The 15,380-nt window shown below is 37.8% G+C and overlaps 1 protein-coding gene across 1 annotated transcript in view; it reads right to left on the bottom strand.

The window, feature by feature from the left end:
• Window positions 1-10,527: 10,527 nt before the first annotated feature.
• SLC5A8 (solute carrier family 5 member 8) overlaps window positions 10,528-15,380 on the bottom strand; it is a 57,991-nt gene continuing 53,138 nt past the window's right edge. The window contains exons 14-15 of the mRNA XM_008004393.3: window positions 12,969-13,048; window positions 10,528-12,207 (exon numbers count right to left, since the gene is read on the bottom strand). Coding sequence (XP_008002584.1) covers window positions 12,085-12,207; window positions 12,969-13,048 — 203 coding nt within the window. The 3' untranslated portion in view covers window positions 10,528-12,084. The remainder of the gene's footprint in view (window positions 12,208-12,968; window positions 13,049-15,380) is intronic.

The following is a 15,380-nucleotide window of genomic DNA, read 5'->3' on the forward strand; positions in this document are numbered from 1 at the left end:
AAAAAAAGTGGACAAAAACTCTAAGATGTGGGAATCCTACGGATTCGTTCATTCATTAAATATTTATTGAGCCAGCCAGTTCTGTTCTGGATGCTAAGAATATAACAGTGAACACAGATGTCTAATTTGAAGGGAAACGATTAGAAAGAGCATTAAGGTTGAAATCAATCATTAGCTACAGTATCGATTGACTACTTGATATAAAAAGAGAATAAAAGAATAGTATCTCTTCCTCTCATCACTACTCCCCATCCGCCTTTTTAAAATTGCCTCAGCTTGTAATATTCATGTTCTATTCTGCAACCATAGATTCTCGATTACCTAAGCAGGTCTCAGCCTGATTGAACTTTACTGCCATGTAGATTTTCTTGCCTCCCTCCGTGCTGCCCTTGGGAGCTTGAAAGTCATTATACTGTTTTTCCACCACCCTGGGTTGTAGAAAATTGTGAGGCTCTTTAAATACCTATTCCCCTAGATACCTTAGGCAGCAATTTCTTCTTCTAATGCTCACAAAACAAGGTAAAGTCTCTCTAACTTCCCAAGGCCCTATGCCTGCTTAGAAACACCACTCAGCTGTGGCTTTCCTGGGGTCTTGTGACTGTAAGCTCTATCCAAAAGATGGGGAACAGATTTTGTCAGCTTTTAAATTCCACAGACCAATGGTGGTTTGCTGCCACCATCCCAGAGCTCAGCATATGGTGTTAGGACACAGAGAACCAGTGAGGACATAGTTCTCAGAGACTTGATAATACATTGGTGCTCACCTGGTCCCTCCAACTTTCCCAGCAAGGAAATCCATTTCCACTTTAGGGTTGGGGAACCTAGCTCCTACCATCCAAGCTGATTTATTATTGTCAACATAAGAGGCTAGACTTTGGATCATTGGTTAATGCTCCGAATATCCCACCACTATCCTTTCCTCTGAACCCTCTCACACTCTTCTCAGATTGATCACTTCCCTTGTAGACTCCCTTCCCACCTCATGGGGCCAGACCCTTGCCTCTCCAAAGGGATATAAAACAAGGCATTCCTTGAATCCCTCCTACCATTTATTTTCAGTCTTGCTCTTCCTGGACATCCTGGCTTCCACCCAGTGTTATATAATGATGCCATGCTTGGTTTCAGCAAAAAGGCAGAGCTATGTATTTATCTCTCCTCTTAACTTTCCACCTCCCTCATCCATTTCCTTTTTTTGTCTGTCCACTTCCACAACTGGTCATGTTATAAATTACACTGTATTTTGTATGTCTTATTTACTACAATGTCATGTTTCTACTGTGACTTAAATGGGTGAATAGGAGACTTTATATTTCTGTCCCATTCTGTGACTTCTCTGTAACTCAGAGAACTTCAATTAAAAAAAAAAAACAACTCTCTAACCCAAAGAATGGCAAAAAGAGTTTGTAATTTATGTATCTAAGGGGCTTATATCTTAAGTATATTAATTGCAAGTCTTAAATGTAAAACTTCTGAGAACTCTTACAACTCAATAATTAAAAAAAAAAAAAAACCAAGCCAATTTAAAAATGGGCAAAGGATTTGATTAGACATGTCTCCAAAGAAGATATACAAATGGCCAATAAACATGAAAAGATGGTCAATGTCATTAGCAATCAGGGAAATGCAAATCAAAGTCACAATGAGATAGCCCTTCACATGCATTACAATGGCCATAATAAAATTTACAGATAATAAGTGTTGTCCATGTGGAGAAATTGGAACCCTCATACACTGCTGTAGGAATGTAAAATAGTGCAGCTGCTTTGGAAAATAGGCTGGCAGTTCCCAAAATGGTTAAGCATAGAATTACCATATGACCCAGGCATTCCACTGCTAAATATATCTCCCCAAGAACTGAAAACATATGCTCACATAGAAACTTGTACACAAATGTTCAGAGCAACATGTTTCTTAATAACCAATAAGTGGAAACAACACAAATGTTCATCAACTGATCCATGCATAAATAAAATATGGGATGGGGTTTCTTTTGGGGGTAATGAAAATTTTCTAAGATTTGTTGATAATTGTACAACTCTGTAAATAGAAAAACCATTTAGTTGCACATAAATGAGTGAGTTGTATGGCATGTTAATTGTGTCTCAGTAAAGCTATTATGCAAAAACAAAAATCTCTCACTGTCCTTCAGCTTTCATGTGTTCTGCTTATATTATTGTATTTTGCATGTTGCTTTGAAATTGCCATGTGTGATGGATATCTCCTCATACCTCCACAACCCAGGATTGAACAAGTTAAAAGAATCATAACAGAGAGCTAGACTTTCCTGACTGCTACAAAACCATTGAAATTCTGGGTAAAATGTTACAAAATAAGCATTTTAATGCATAGTCAAATTTATAAGAATAAAAGAGAAGCTCCAGTCCCAGATTTGAAAAGGAAATCAAAGCATAGCAATGAAGCCAGGAGATGTTGAGGAATAAGTGCAGGTGTAGACTTGCTGAGTTCTTCTGTTTTCATGGGAGGAAAAATGAGGTTTCTGCCTGCAGAATGTAAAGAAGCTAGAAGTTGATTCCAGGTATCACCAAAAGCCTGACATCTTAAAGAATGGCCTGATCAGTTAAAAGGGGATTTTAAAAAATATACCAACAGGCTTAATGAAGTATTAAGAAAGTTTGCTTCTAGCTAACTCTTTGGATGGAAAACAAAGTTACTTGAGGCATGAAAACTTAAGCACAGGGCTTAAGCCATGGGTCTAGGATGCAAATTTATATTATGAACCTAAGAGAAAGCCCTAACTTGGGATGATAATTTAAAGTTGTTTGAAGGCCATTGAAACAACTAGGGCACAGCAAAATCTAATTTAAAACTATGTAGGGACTCTTTCACTAACCACAGCCCAAGGAACTGTCACTAGAAGAAAATGCAGCCTCCTCTGAAGATAAACTCCCAGATAAAAATGATCAGCTACATAATAAAAGGAACCACCAAGACAGAGAGTATGCAAATGAACTAATAAAAGAACTAGCACCCCAGTAATTCCAGATAATATAATAAAATTAAGGGGTCATAAATATGGTTAAAATTATTGAAGTGATAAAATAATGACTGAAAATAATAATGAAAAAATCCAGTATTATGAATAAAAGAATAGCAAATTTTGAAAAGAAGCATATCCAACTCTAGAAATGAAAAAAGTTAAGTCTCTGAAATGGAGAATTGTATGGACAAATAAATAGCAGATTTAGAAACAGCTGGGGGCGGAAATGAAAGAAAATATCTGAGAAAATTGTCCAGGATGCATCACATAAATACGAAAAGATGGAAAAGATGAACCAAATTAGGAGATATGAATGACAGGATTTAAAAGGTACAACGTACATCTAACAGGAATTAAAGAGGCACAGAATAGAAAAAATATGGGAAAGGGGAAATATTCGAAGAGATAATTCCTAAAACATTTCCAATATTAAAGGTATGACTCTTTAGATTGAAGAAACAAAAGTCTCAAGGAGGAAATAAAAACAAATTCATACCCAGACTCACTGTGGCAAAACTAGATATAAAGTAAATTTTAAATGCACTTACAAAGAAAAGAGAGATTACAGTTGCCCCTTGGAACAACACAGGTTTGAACTGGAAGGTTCCACTTTTACATGGATTTTTTTCAAATGAATGCAGATCGAAAATACACCAAAAATGAAGTATTTGCAGGAGGTGAAACTTGCATATATGGAGAGTCAAATTTTTGTACACACGAGTTCTGCAGGGCTGACTACAAGACTTGAGTATGCACAAATTTTGGTTACGTTGGGAGTCCTAGAATGATTTATCCACATATATTGAAGGCTACTATATCTCCAAGGGATAACAACTAGGCAAACAGCAAACATCTCAACATCAGGAATAGACACCAAAAGATAATGGAAGAATATTTAAAAATATTGGGTGAACTATCAAACTGAAATTTGTTAACCAGATAAATTGTCATATAAGAGTTAATCTAATATTTTCAGATTAACAAATTTTCTGAAAAATTTAGCAGAAAATTTGAAGTTTCTGGAAAATGTGTGAGAAAAATAATATTAACAAAAACTGCAATACTTTTGCACCAACCTAATACAAGAAAATTAGTAAGCCACTCAAATACCTTCCTTTCCCACAAATAACCAGCTACTAATAGTCTATGGAACCCCAACATGAATAAAACAATAGTAGAAAGAGAAGAAGATGAAGACAATGATGAAGAAGGAGCAGAAGAAGGAGAAGAAAAGGATAAATGGAATGGTTACAAATTGCTTATATTTTTAGTATCACTAATAACTCATAGATTTAATTTATTTTATTTTTAAGAACTTCTTTGGGTTGAGAACTGTTGCTGGAACCCAATAGGTCTGAAACAGAGCATCCTATCCTACACCAAGTTTTCTATGGTAACCTACCTTATGAATGGCACCATGTCCACCCAAATGCCTAAGCAGAAAAACATAAATAATTTCTGACATCTTTCTTCCCAATAATGTACCAAGTCCTGTAAATTCAATCCTCTCATATGTATCTATCTTTCTTCATCCTCATTACCACCATCATAATCTAGGCCACCATTTTCTCTCACAAAGACTACAACACAGACTCCTAAATAGTCTCCTGATCCTCAAGCGTACTCCCTTCCACCCATCCATTCTTCACTTTATAGCTATGATGAACTGAGCTTTCAGAAATCCAAATTTGATCATATCATATGCCTCTTCTTACAACTCTTCATTGGCTTCTTATCCCCATAAGGATAAAGTCCAAAACCTCAAACATGACTTCCCACAATCTGGCTGGTGCCTATATACATACTCTTCTTATGCACCATAATTCCTCCATCCTCTAGACTTTAGAGCATGTGGTTCCCTTTGCCTAAACTACTTCTTCTTTTCCTTTCCTTTGCTTAGCTAATGATTATACATCTTTCAAATCTGAGCTTATTCTTCACCTAGTCAGGAAATAACTGGACTGGGCCCCTTGTTGTACATTCCTGTTACTCCCTAGTATGATACTTAGTCACTTAGCACATGTTACAATGCTCCAATTGCAATACTTATCACACTGTGACCATGAAACAGTAAAAGAACTAACATATCTAACTCAATTTTTGTTTCAAGAGCCTTTACCCATTCCTGCTTGTAGGCTAGGATCATTTTAGAGCATGGAGATAATATGCTGAATTAGTCCGTTCTCGCATTGCTATTAAATGTAAGAAACTACCTGAGACTGTGTTATTCATAAAGCAAAGATGTTTAATTGGCTCATGATTCTGCAGACTGTACAGGAAGCATGTCTGGGGAGGCCTCAGGAAACTTACAATCATGGCAGAAGGCAAAGAGGAAAGAGGCACATCTTACATGGCTGGAGCAGGAGGGAAGAGAGCAAAAGGGTAGGTGCTACACACTTTTAAACAACCGGATCTCGTGAGAACTCACTCATTATCACAAGAACAGCAATGGGGAAGTCCGCCCCATGATCCAATCAACTTCCAGCAGGCCCCTTCTCCAACAGTAGGGATTACAATTCCACATGAGATTTGAATGGGAACACAAATCCAAACCATATCATATGCAAAGAAACAATCATGTAGTTTTTGAAACTAACTCTGCGATTAAAAGGAAAATATGTAAACAACTATGTTTCATTAAAGATTTATAGAAGCATTGTGACCTGACCAAGGAAAAAGAATCTCTCAACCTCCTTAGACCCTTGTTGGTGCCCAGATGTCTGCAATTGTCAGTCACCTCTTGATCCCGCCCATCTTTCCTTCCCCCTGCTCTTAACATAAAAATAATCTGCCATTTGTACTGACTTATGATGTTATGGACAACAGTTTACCATCTTTTTGGTCTGCTGGCTCTCCAAATAAACCTGCTTTTCCTCCCACCAACTCTCTTCTCTCTTTAGTTTAGTCTTCAAGTGGCAAGCAGGCACCTCTGTGTTCAGGTTACAACACTTTACTGTAACTACTTGTATTTTGCCCATTTTCTGTATTAATAAACTCAGTGATGGTAGTGATGAGTCTCTTATTTATTACAATATTACTAATATTATTGGTAATGGATGACATGACTAACTACAAGGCAACAAAGTTTCCCTAACACTAAATCTGAGAATTACACACATCTAGTCACAGGCTGGTGTCAAGACCCCAAGCATCCCTATGGAAGCAGGCTCTTTTTATCACTAACCCTTATCTCATGACCAAAAGCAAGTATTCCAATTTGTGTTGAGTGCCTTCCATGTTCTACATCTACTAGAGAAATTACTGAACAGAACCAGCAAAAATCCTGACCTCTTAGAGTTTTCATTTTATTGGGGAATGACATACAACAAACAAGTAAAATATAGTGTGTTCACTAATAATAGAGACAGGAGAGAAAGCAAGCAAGGGGGATAAGTGCATGGAGGAAGGAAGTTACAATTTTAAATAGAGATCAGAGAATACCTCACCTAGAAGATGACATCTGAATAAAGACCTGTAGGAGCTGAAAGGGTGCGCCAAATGGATATTGAGTAGGATGTTGTAAGCAATGCACAAGACCATGAGGTAGGAACATGTTTTTAGGGAATGGCAAGGCCTGGCATGGAGTAATAGAGGTAAAAGAGATCATGGGAGGAAGGGGTTGGAAGGCATAGATCATGCATATTCTTTAAGCAGGCGGATGCCAAAGAGAAATGGAAGTGGAAAGGACTAAGATATACATGTCTGATTCCTCTCTCAGACTTACTGATCACAAAAAGTCACTTCCTGTTTACATAGGGAAAGTAGGCAGGAAAGGGGCAGAGAGAGAGATACAGAAAGTTACTCTAATGGACAGTTCATCCACCTGGATGGAAACATCAGGAATAGAGACTATGTGCCACCTAAGAGATACCTGTGTACATTCATACATGTACAGTACATCAAAATGACTAGAGCTAGACGTAAGTATAAGGTCATGATCACTCATGGAATGTGTCAAGAGTTAGCGAAGTGATAGGTAAGCTGGGTGCTAACAACTGAGCAGGTGTTTTTCAAACAAAGATCTAAGAAGTAGACAGAGGATGGGTAGCCTAGACAAAGAGGATAGCATGTAAAATAACAAGAAAGCAAGAAAGTGGGTGGTATATTTAGCACATATGGGAAGCTCGATGTGACAAGCCTACGTGACATGTGAAGGAGGATACCAATAAATACTTCTGAGAAGCCCATCAGGCTAAGGGACGGGGCTTTTATTCTGTAGTCATAGAGATCTTCAAGCAGAGGAGTGAATCATCAGATTCGGTTTCCAAAGAGACAACTGTGGACTGAAACAGTAGTTTCCAAAGTGTGACTCCCAGACCAGAAGCACCATCATCCTCAGGAAAATTTTGAGCAAGGTAAATTCTTAGGACCCAGCTGAGAGCTGTTAAATCACACACTCTGGGGTGAAACCCAGCAATCTGTGTTTTAACCAGCCCCTCCAGGTGCTTCTGATGAACACTGAAGTTTGAGAAGCTCTAGAATAGAACGAGCAAAGCCCAGTGACAGACCAGATCCTAATACAGAAGAGAATAAAGGTCTGGCTTTGGAAAGTTGAGGAGCACGGAAATGGAGAGAATCCCGAATCCTTGACGCACAGGTGTGAGTGGGTAAGGGGTAAAAGAAGCCTTTTTCAATGAAGAAGGGAATAACAAATACGTGATTGCAAAATGGGAATGAGTAACACAGCTGACAACTTCAAAATATTCTTTGATGAATTTAAATGATAGAGACCTGATTTGACCTTCAAAGTGAAAGGTTATGCCAAATTTCCTGTATATGGAAAATCTGCATTTTGCCTAACCAAGACTTGAACAGGTAGGAAGTAAGTAGGTGCTTTAAATGAGATGACCAAAGGCAGAACAGACAAGTGGAAACTTAGGCTAGGGGAAACGCTGGCAACTGCTTCTTTAATACGTGGCTCCAAATTGGGTGATTGGGTATAAACATCATCATCTTTGGCACCTAAGTTCTCTAGCTTAGTTGTCCACTTAATTTTATACCCCACAAGCAAAACTACAGCTTTGAGATAGAAAATAGAATTTTAAAACTTCAAATCGATATTTTTTCAAGACAAAGAAAAAACACTCAGGTTAAGAACTTCTGTTTCTATTTTAAAGTCCTGATATTATCAACAATTAACTTGGACTAACTTTTAAAAGATTAAATTACCCCAATTAAAAATTGGATTGGAACAACTATTGGGTATCTGCCTAAAGGAAAAGAAGTCAATATGTCAAAAAGACACCTTTCACACAGGTTTATCGCAGCACAATTCATAACTGCAAAGATATGGAATCAACCTAAATGCCTATCAACCGATGAGTGGATAAAAAATGTGATACACACACACACACACACACACACACACACACACACACACACCATGGAGTACTACTCAGGCATAAAAAAGAATGAAATAATGTATTTTGCAGCAACTTAGATGGAACTGGAGGCTATTAGTCTAAGTGACGTAAGTCAGGAATGGAAAAGCAAATACCACATGTACCTTTTTTTTTTTTTGAGATGGAATCTCGCTCTGTTGCCCAGGCTGGAGTGCAGTGGTATGATCTCAGCTCACCACAACCCCCACCTCCCAGGTTCAAGCGATTCTCCTGCCTCAGCCTCCCAAATAGCTGGGACCGCAGGTGTGCACCATCATACCCAGCTAATTTTTGTATTTTTAGTAGAGATGGGGTTTCACTATGTTGGCTGGGCTGGTCTTGAACTCCTGACCTCGTGATCCACCCACCTCTGCCTCCCAAATTATATTTTTCTTTAAAGTTTACATTCCCTTTATCTGAATAATCCTGCTGACTCCTAAATATATTTTAACATTTCCATGACACATATTTTTAAGAGAAGGTACTATCTCTACATCATGATATTGCAAATTAACAGCTCTATTTTTTTAAAAACTGGCAAATGACTTTTGTCTCAAACTTTGGTTCCCAATCATACTGAAATATTAAATAACACTATTTGAGTTAGTAAAGTGCTATTTTGCCAAAGAGCTCAACCTGATCTTTTCTACTGACATTGTTTCTGTGAGGTAGGTAGGAACTTAGTGCTATGTACCATTGTTAGAGGAGATTAGGGGTCAATTCAAGGGTATACAACTTGTCAACAGTAAAACAGACATTGACAGACAACTTGTGTGGCTTTTCCCGCACTGGTGTTTTTATCATTCAAAATAACTAAGAGTAGCAGATTATGTAATTTATGTGACAATGGATTAACATTTTACTCTTATTTAGTTTTATCCAAAAATTTAGAAATTAAGATAAATTATTTCTAGTTAATAATATTACATTGCTTTCTTAAGAATTCTATCCGGCATTCTCATATGTTTATAAAACTAAAATATTGATACTTCTAAATGTCACAAAAATATACTTTGTCTAAAGGAAAATGAACAAGAACAGAAACATCATGTTTCTCATTAAGAACACATGGCGTAACTCCCTGGCAATCAGGTAAGACAAAAAGTTAAGTGACCTGACTTTGATTTACAAAACTGAAGCACTTTACACACATGTGCATTTAGAATTATTAAACAAATAACCATAGTTCAAAACACATTCATGTAAAACAAACATCTTTCTACTTATTAAAACATTGTGGAAAGACTCCCAAAAATTTGATATTTGCTTACAAATATAGTGATTTAAAAATAACATATATCCACATAAGAAATATATGAATATATAATTTATTTTTCTTATTTATTTTTATTTATTTATTTATTTTGAGACAGGGCTCCATCACCCAGGCTGGAGTACAGTCACATAATCACAGCTCACTGCAGCCTCGACCTCCTGGCTCAAGCAATCTTCCCACCTCAGCCTCCTCAGTAGCTGGGACTACAGACACACACCACCGTGCCCAGCTAATTCTTGTATTTTTTTGTAGAGATGGAGTTTCATCACATTGCCCAGGTTTATGTAGTCAATTTAAATGTTATATAAATCTCTCTCTTTTTTTTTTTTCAGAGACAAGATTTCACTCTGTTACCCAGGCTGGAGTGCAGCGGTGTAATCATAGCTCACTGCAGCCTCGAAATCCTGGGCTCAAGCTATCCTCCCACCTCAGCTTCCCTAGTAACTGGGACTACAAGTATGTGGCAACATGCCTAGCTAAGACTGATTGATTGATTGATTGATTGATTGATTGATAGAGATGAGGTCTAACTATGTTCCCAGGATGGACTTAAACTCCTGGCCTCAAGTAATCTTCCTGCCTCAGCCTCCCAAATGTTGGGATTATAAGCGTGAGCCACCATGCCCAGCCATTTTTTTTTTTTTTATTTCTTAACATTGTCAGTTAGCAACCTCTAAATGTACAGGGTATGATTACCTAAATAACACGTATCAGAAAATAAGCATAAAATTATTTAATCATAAAAACATTTGTATGTATCTAAATGTTTCTCTTATGTTTCTAAAAAAACTGAAAAGCTTAAAAAAGAACTTTTAAACAGTATCTAATGTGGAAACTGTACAAAAAATAAGTTATTGATGAAATCCTATAAGCAAACTCTTAGCTGGGAACATAGCAAAATAAACAGCTAAGCAACTTTGAAACTGCTACTTAAAAATTTTAAAACACGGAACAAAGCATTTTTTGAGTCCAGACATTAAAAAAAAAAAAACAAAACATAGCGTTTGCCTATATAATTTAGCTCTTTAACTGGATAAATATACTAACATTTCAAAATTTCTAGGCATATGTATCTTTAAGTTTAATTGATTGCAAATTAGTTGACCTTCAAAAGTTCAACTTAATAGCATTAAGTGCAGTCATCTAACTCCATGGAGCTTAACCATTTTGAAGAATATTCTTGGATCATCAAATCCATAAGTACCTACATCAAGTACATGTTAGTACCAAGCTAATGGGAGTTCATAATTTATAGTCTGGGACTTGATAAGCCAGGATTGGGGGTGGCATGATTCACTTGAGTGTCTTGAGACATATCCAAGCCCAGGGCAATAAACGGAAAATTATGAAGACAAGCTCAGGCAGAGTGCACAACAAAACCCAAGTTGATAGATCAGAAACTGGGCATGCAGATAAAAATAAAGACAGTATCAGCAGCCGAAGTCCAGAAACTCTAGAAAACAAGCCAAAAGGCACAAGAATTAATGAACAGCACCAAGAAGACTTTGATCATTGGGTCCATGGTCTTTCGCAGACAGAATGCTTGTTGATTACTACCTTCCTGATCCAGAATCAGTTTGCAGGTTAGTATATGCCCTGGGCTGATGGGGAAATAAAAAGCAAAGATCCAGACAACACAGACCTGTTACCTCATTGCTCCCTAAGAATGGTGTATGTGGTAGGAGGGTAAAAAGCTATTTTCTTTTTTTTTTTTCTTTTTTTTTTTTCTGAGACGGAGTCTCACTCTGTCGCCCAGGCAGGAGTGCATGGCCGGATCTCAGCTCACTGCAAGCTCCGCCTCCTGGGTTTACGCCATTCTCCTGCCTCAGCCTCCCAAGTAGCTGGGACTACAGGCACCAGCCACCTCGCCTGGCTAGATTTTTGTATTTTTTAGTAGAGACGGGGTTTCACCGTGTTAGCCAGGATGGTCTCGACCTCCTGACCTCGTGATCCGCCCGTCTCGGCCTCCCAAAGTGCTGGGATTACAGGCTTCAGCCACCGCGCCCAGCCAAAAAGCTCTTTTCAAGATGAATTATGATTTCGGCAATCTTCCAAACTTATATGCTAGCACCAAGGCATGGAAAATATTTTCAATAATACCCAAATTTAAGAATGTACTGTTGACAATCAAATACATGTGCATATATGTGTATTAGCCTTTCAGCGTCTATGTAGTTATAATTTTCACAATTACAGCTTCATTGAAATAAAGGAAAGAGAGGGAAATGTCAATGCCAAAATTCTAAACTCCAGAGTAACATCAATTAATGATGTAGTAAGTGAAGATAGTCCAGACTTTGTTTTAACAAAACCTTATCCCCCAAACACTCATGATACAACACACACACACAAAGAAAACCTGATCCAATTATCTTAGAAAACATATAAAATTGAAACATCATTTAAGGGCATCTAGTATCAGAGCTGCTTCACAAACGAGTCCCATCGCTCTTGCCACTCTGATCTGAGTTCAGTTCAATGTGGTTGAAAGCAGGATTATCAGTTCCACCATCTTCCACTGGATGCGATTTATAGTTTAAAACATGCTTCTTCTAAAAGAAAATGTTAACATGGTGATTAGGGGAAAAAAAGAAGCTCTTCCTTCATGTAATTCTAAATAATTGTTCCTACTATTTTTATTTCTCTACATCAGCTTTCTAATCTACTGAGGGAGAGAAATATAGAACGGGTATACTTCCTCAGAGGGTAGATATTCAACAGATACAGGTTATCAGAAGATAGATATAAAATGGCCCATCAGACAATAGATAAACAACAGATTTACGTTATCAGAGGATAGACAGATACACAGAGAGATATAACAGATATAGATTATCAGCAGATAGACAGATATAGAGAGATATACAACAGATACAGGTTATCAGAGGATAGATAGATATTTGGAGAGATACAATAGATACAGATTATCAGAGGATAGACAGATTTAGATAAATATACAACAGGTATAGCTCATCAGAGAATAGAGGGATATACAACAGTTATAGGTTATCAGAGGATAGAGAGATATACAACAGATGCAGATCATCAAAGGAAAGAGGATATACAACAGATATAGCTCATCGAAGGGTAGACAGATAAACAATAGGTATAGCGTATCAGAGGATAGGGAGCTATAAAACAGACATAGATCATCATAGGATAGACAGCTGTCCAACATATATAGATCAGATTATATAGGGTCTATACCTTTCTTGTCCATCACTTTTCAAGAAAGAGGCTGAGGACTAACTAGTGTTCTATCCAGGTAATAAAGCCCAGTTTCCTAACTCATGGTAAATGAAAGCCAACTCACTTTCTTAAAAATATCAAAATTGGATAAAAAGTCCTCTTTGGTTAGTATATATCTGGGGTCTAAGTTCTGTTTTCTTCCTCCTGGAAAAAAAAAAAAAAAAGGTACATGACTTACGTTGTTAAAAAGGACACCAGTAACTACACAGAGACATTCCATTATACAGGCATTTAACTTGTACACATTCAACTCCATACATTCATAAAACACAAAGAGAAAGGGAAACTTAAAAACGCTGATCACTTAGCCCACAATTCCCCGTCCCTTAGTCAGCCCTGGGTCTTGAAAGCCTCTCACTATAATAAATATGAGTCTTGTTATATATATATATAAAATATATATATATAAAATATATATATATCACATATATACATGTGAGATAGAGCAAAAAATGCAAGCCAACTGCTTCATCTGGTATTCAACTAGAGAAACAGTCATCTGGCCCAATGCTGGTAGGGAAACTGGTTTAAAAGCACCCTCCATGCCATCAGTAAAATATCAAACCATCTGCCTCTGCCTCAGACAGTGGGGCTGCTTTTCCCCCACTTTCGTGGCTACAAATATACATGTCTATGAAGAAATGCAGGAAATTCTGAACTGCTGAATAAATTATTTAAATGAAAATCAGTATGCTGACTGATGTTTGATCCAAATCCTCTTCCTTAAGGTTTTCTTTACAAAAAAAAAAAATCTATTCTGCTTTGGTATTTTTTGTGAATCAAAGAGGATGCTTTTAAAAATTGTGTACCTCAAAGAGTGGTCCTCAAACTACCCTTACTCTAATCACTGAGAGAATGTACATAAAATGCAGATTCCCAGACTCTAGCCTGGACTGACCAAATTAGGACCTCTGCGGGTAGGACCCCTGAAGCCTGATTTTTATAAAATTTCCAAGGGGATCCTTATGCCCTCTAAAGTTTAAGAACCACTACTTTAGTACAAATACTAGATTTTTAATTATGGGAACCTCTGCTGTTCTGGAGATAGAATCCATTTTAAATGAATTCATGCAATGTTATTGAGTACCTGCTGTGTGCTGGAGATGCTGCTAGGTGCTAGAGAAACAGAGAAACAAAACAATCACTGTGCCCACGATTTGTGATCTCACTTAGGAAACGATTTGCCCCCATTTTCCTGATGAAAATGTAGCCTTCTGCATAGTAAAAATCAGGGGAGTGCTGAAACGCCAACCAAGTCTGCAAGGCCTGAACTCTTACGGGAGTTTTAGTATACTACAATAGGTTTTCAAATCTGTTTCCCAAGGAACATCAAAATCGTGTGCTTCTCGACAGTTTCCAAGGTACTCACTGCTTCTGTGAAGTAGGAATAAGTTATTTGTGAAGTTAATGAAGTCGAAGTGTCTTTTATTACTGGACCCCAGTCACTGAGGTAGAGCGTTACTTTTTGAAACAAAAGATATAGCTGTATATGGTTTTTCAGAATCAAAGCATTTAAAAGAAAAAAAGGAGTACTCAAAGGAGGCACTCTGATACTCCACTTTCTTTTAAAAACTGAGCAAAATAAGGGCCAAAGGGCAAATAGTGCAGAGAGACTGGTTAGTTGTATTCCAGATCTGAAAAACTGAACGACTTCTGGGAAAAGATGACAATCTGTCTTAAGACCAGGCATGGTGGCTCATGCCTGTAATCCCGACAATTTGGGAGACCGAGGTGGGCGGATCACCTGAGGTCAGGAGTTCGAGACCAGCCTGGTCAATATAGTGAAACTCCGTCTCTACTAAAAATACAAAAATTAGCCGGGCATGGTGGTGCGCGCCTGTAGTCCCAGCTACTCGGGAAGCTGAGGCCGGAGAATCCCTTGAAACACAGTGAGCCGAGATTGTACCACTACATTCCAGCCTGGGCAAAAGAGTGAGACTCCATCTCAACAATAACAACAAAAAAAATCTGTCTTAAAATATATCAAACTGGACCAAAAAAATTAATAAACCTACTGTGCTGGGAATTTTATTTTTGAGAGAGAGCACAGACCTTTTGGAAAAGAAAGAGAATATTTTCCAACATCTGTTTGAGAAATAATGGATAGCAACAAATTTTATGATTATAAATACAAGTGTCACAGAAGTTTGAGAGACGGTGCTATCCCAGTACCAAGAAAACATAAAATGATAGCAGGATTCTGTAACGTGGCACAGTCCTGGCAACTTTGTATCATGGAGCAAACAAAGACATCAGACATCCTTGAACACAGTGTACGATTTCTGACTAGTTGTAACACATGTTGAAGGAGACAGTGCACCCTTCACCTGGCATGGCTGCTATGGATGCATATGTGTGAGGGGATGTAGGGAGTCAGGGAGCCCAGCACGTTTCACCAACTCCACACTACCCCGGCCCGAGCACTGTGATCTCTCACCTGGGTTACTGCAATAGCCTCTTCCCTGCCCTCGTTCCC

The sequence above is a fragment of the Chlorocebus sabaeus genome, chromosome 11 (assembly GCF_047675955.1).
Source record: "Chlorocebus sabaeus isolate Y175 chromosome 11, mChlSab1.0.hap1, whole genome shotgun sequence".
Classification (NCBI taxonomy): Eukaryota; Metazoa; Chordata; class Mammalia; order Primates; family Cercopithecidae; genus Chlorocebus; species Chlorocebus sabaeus.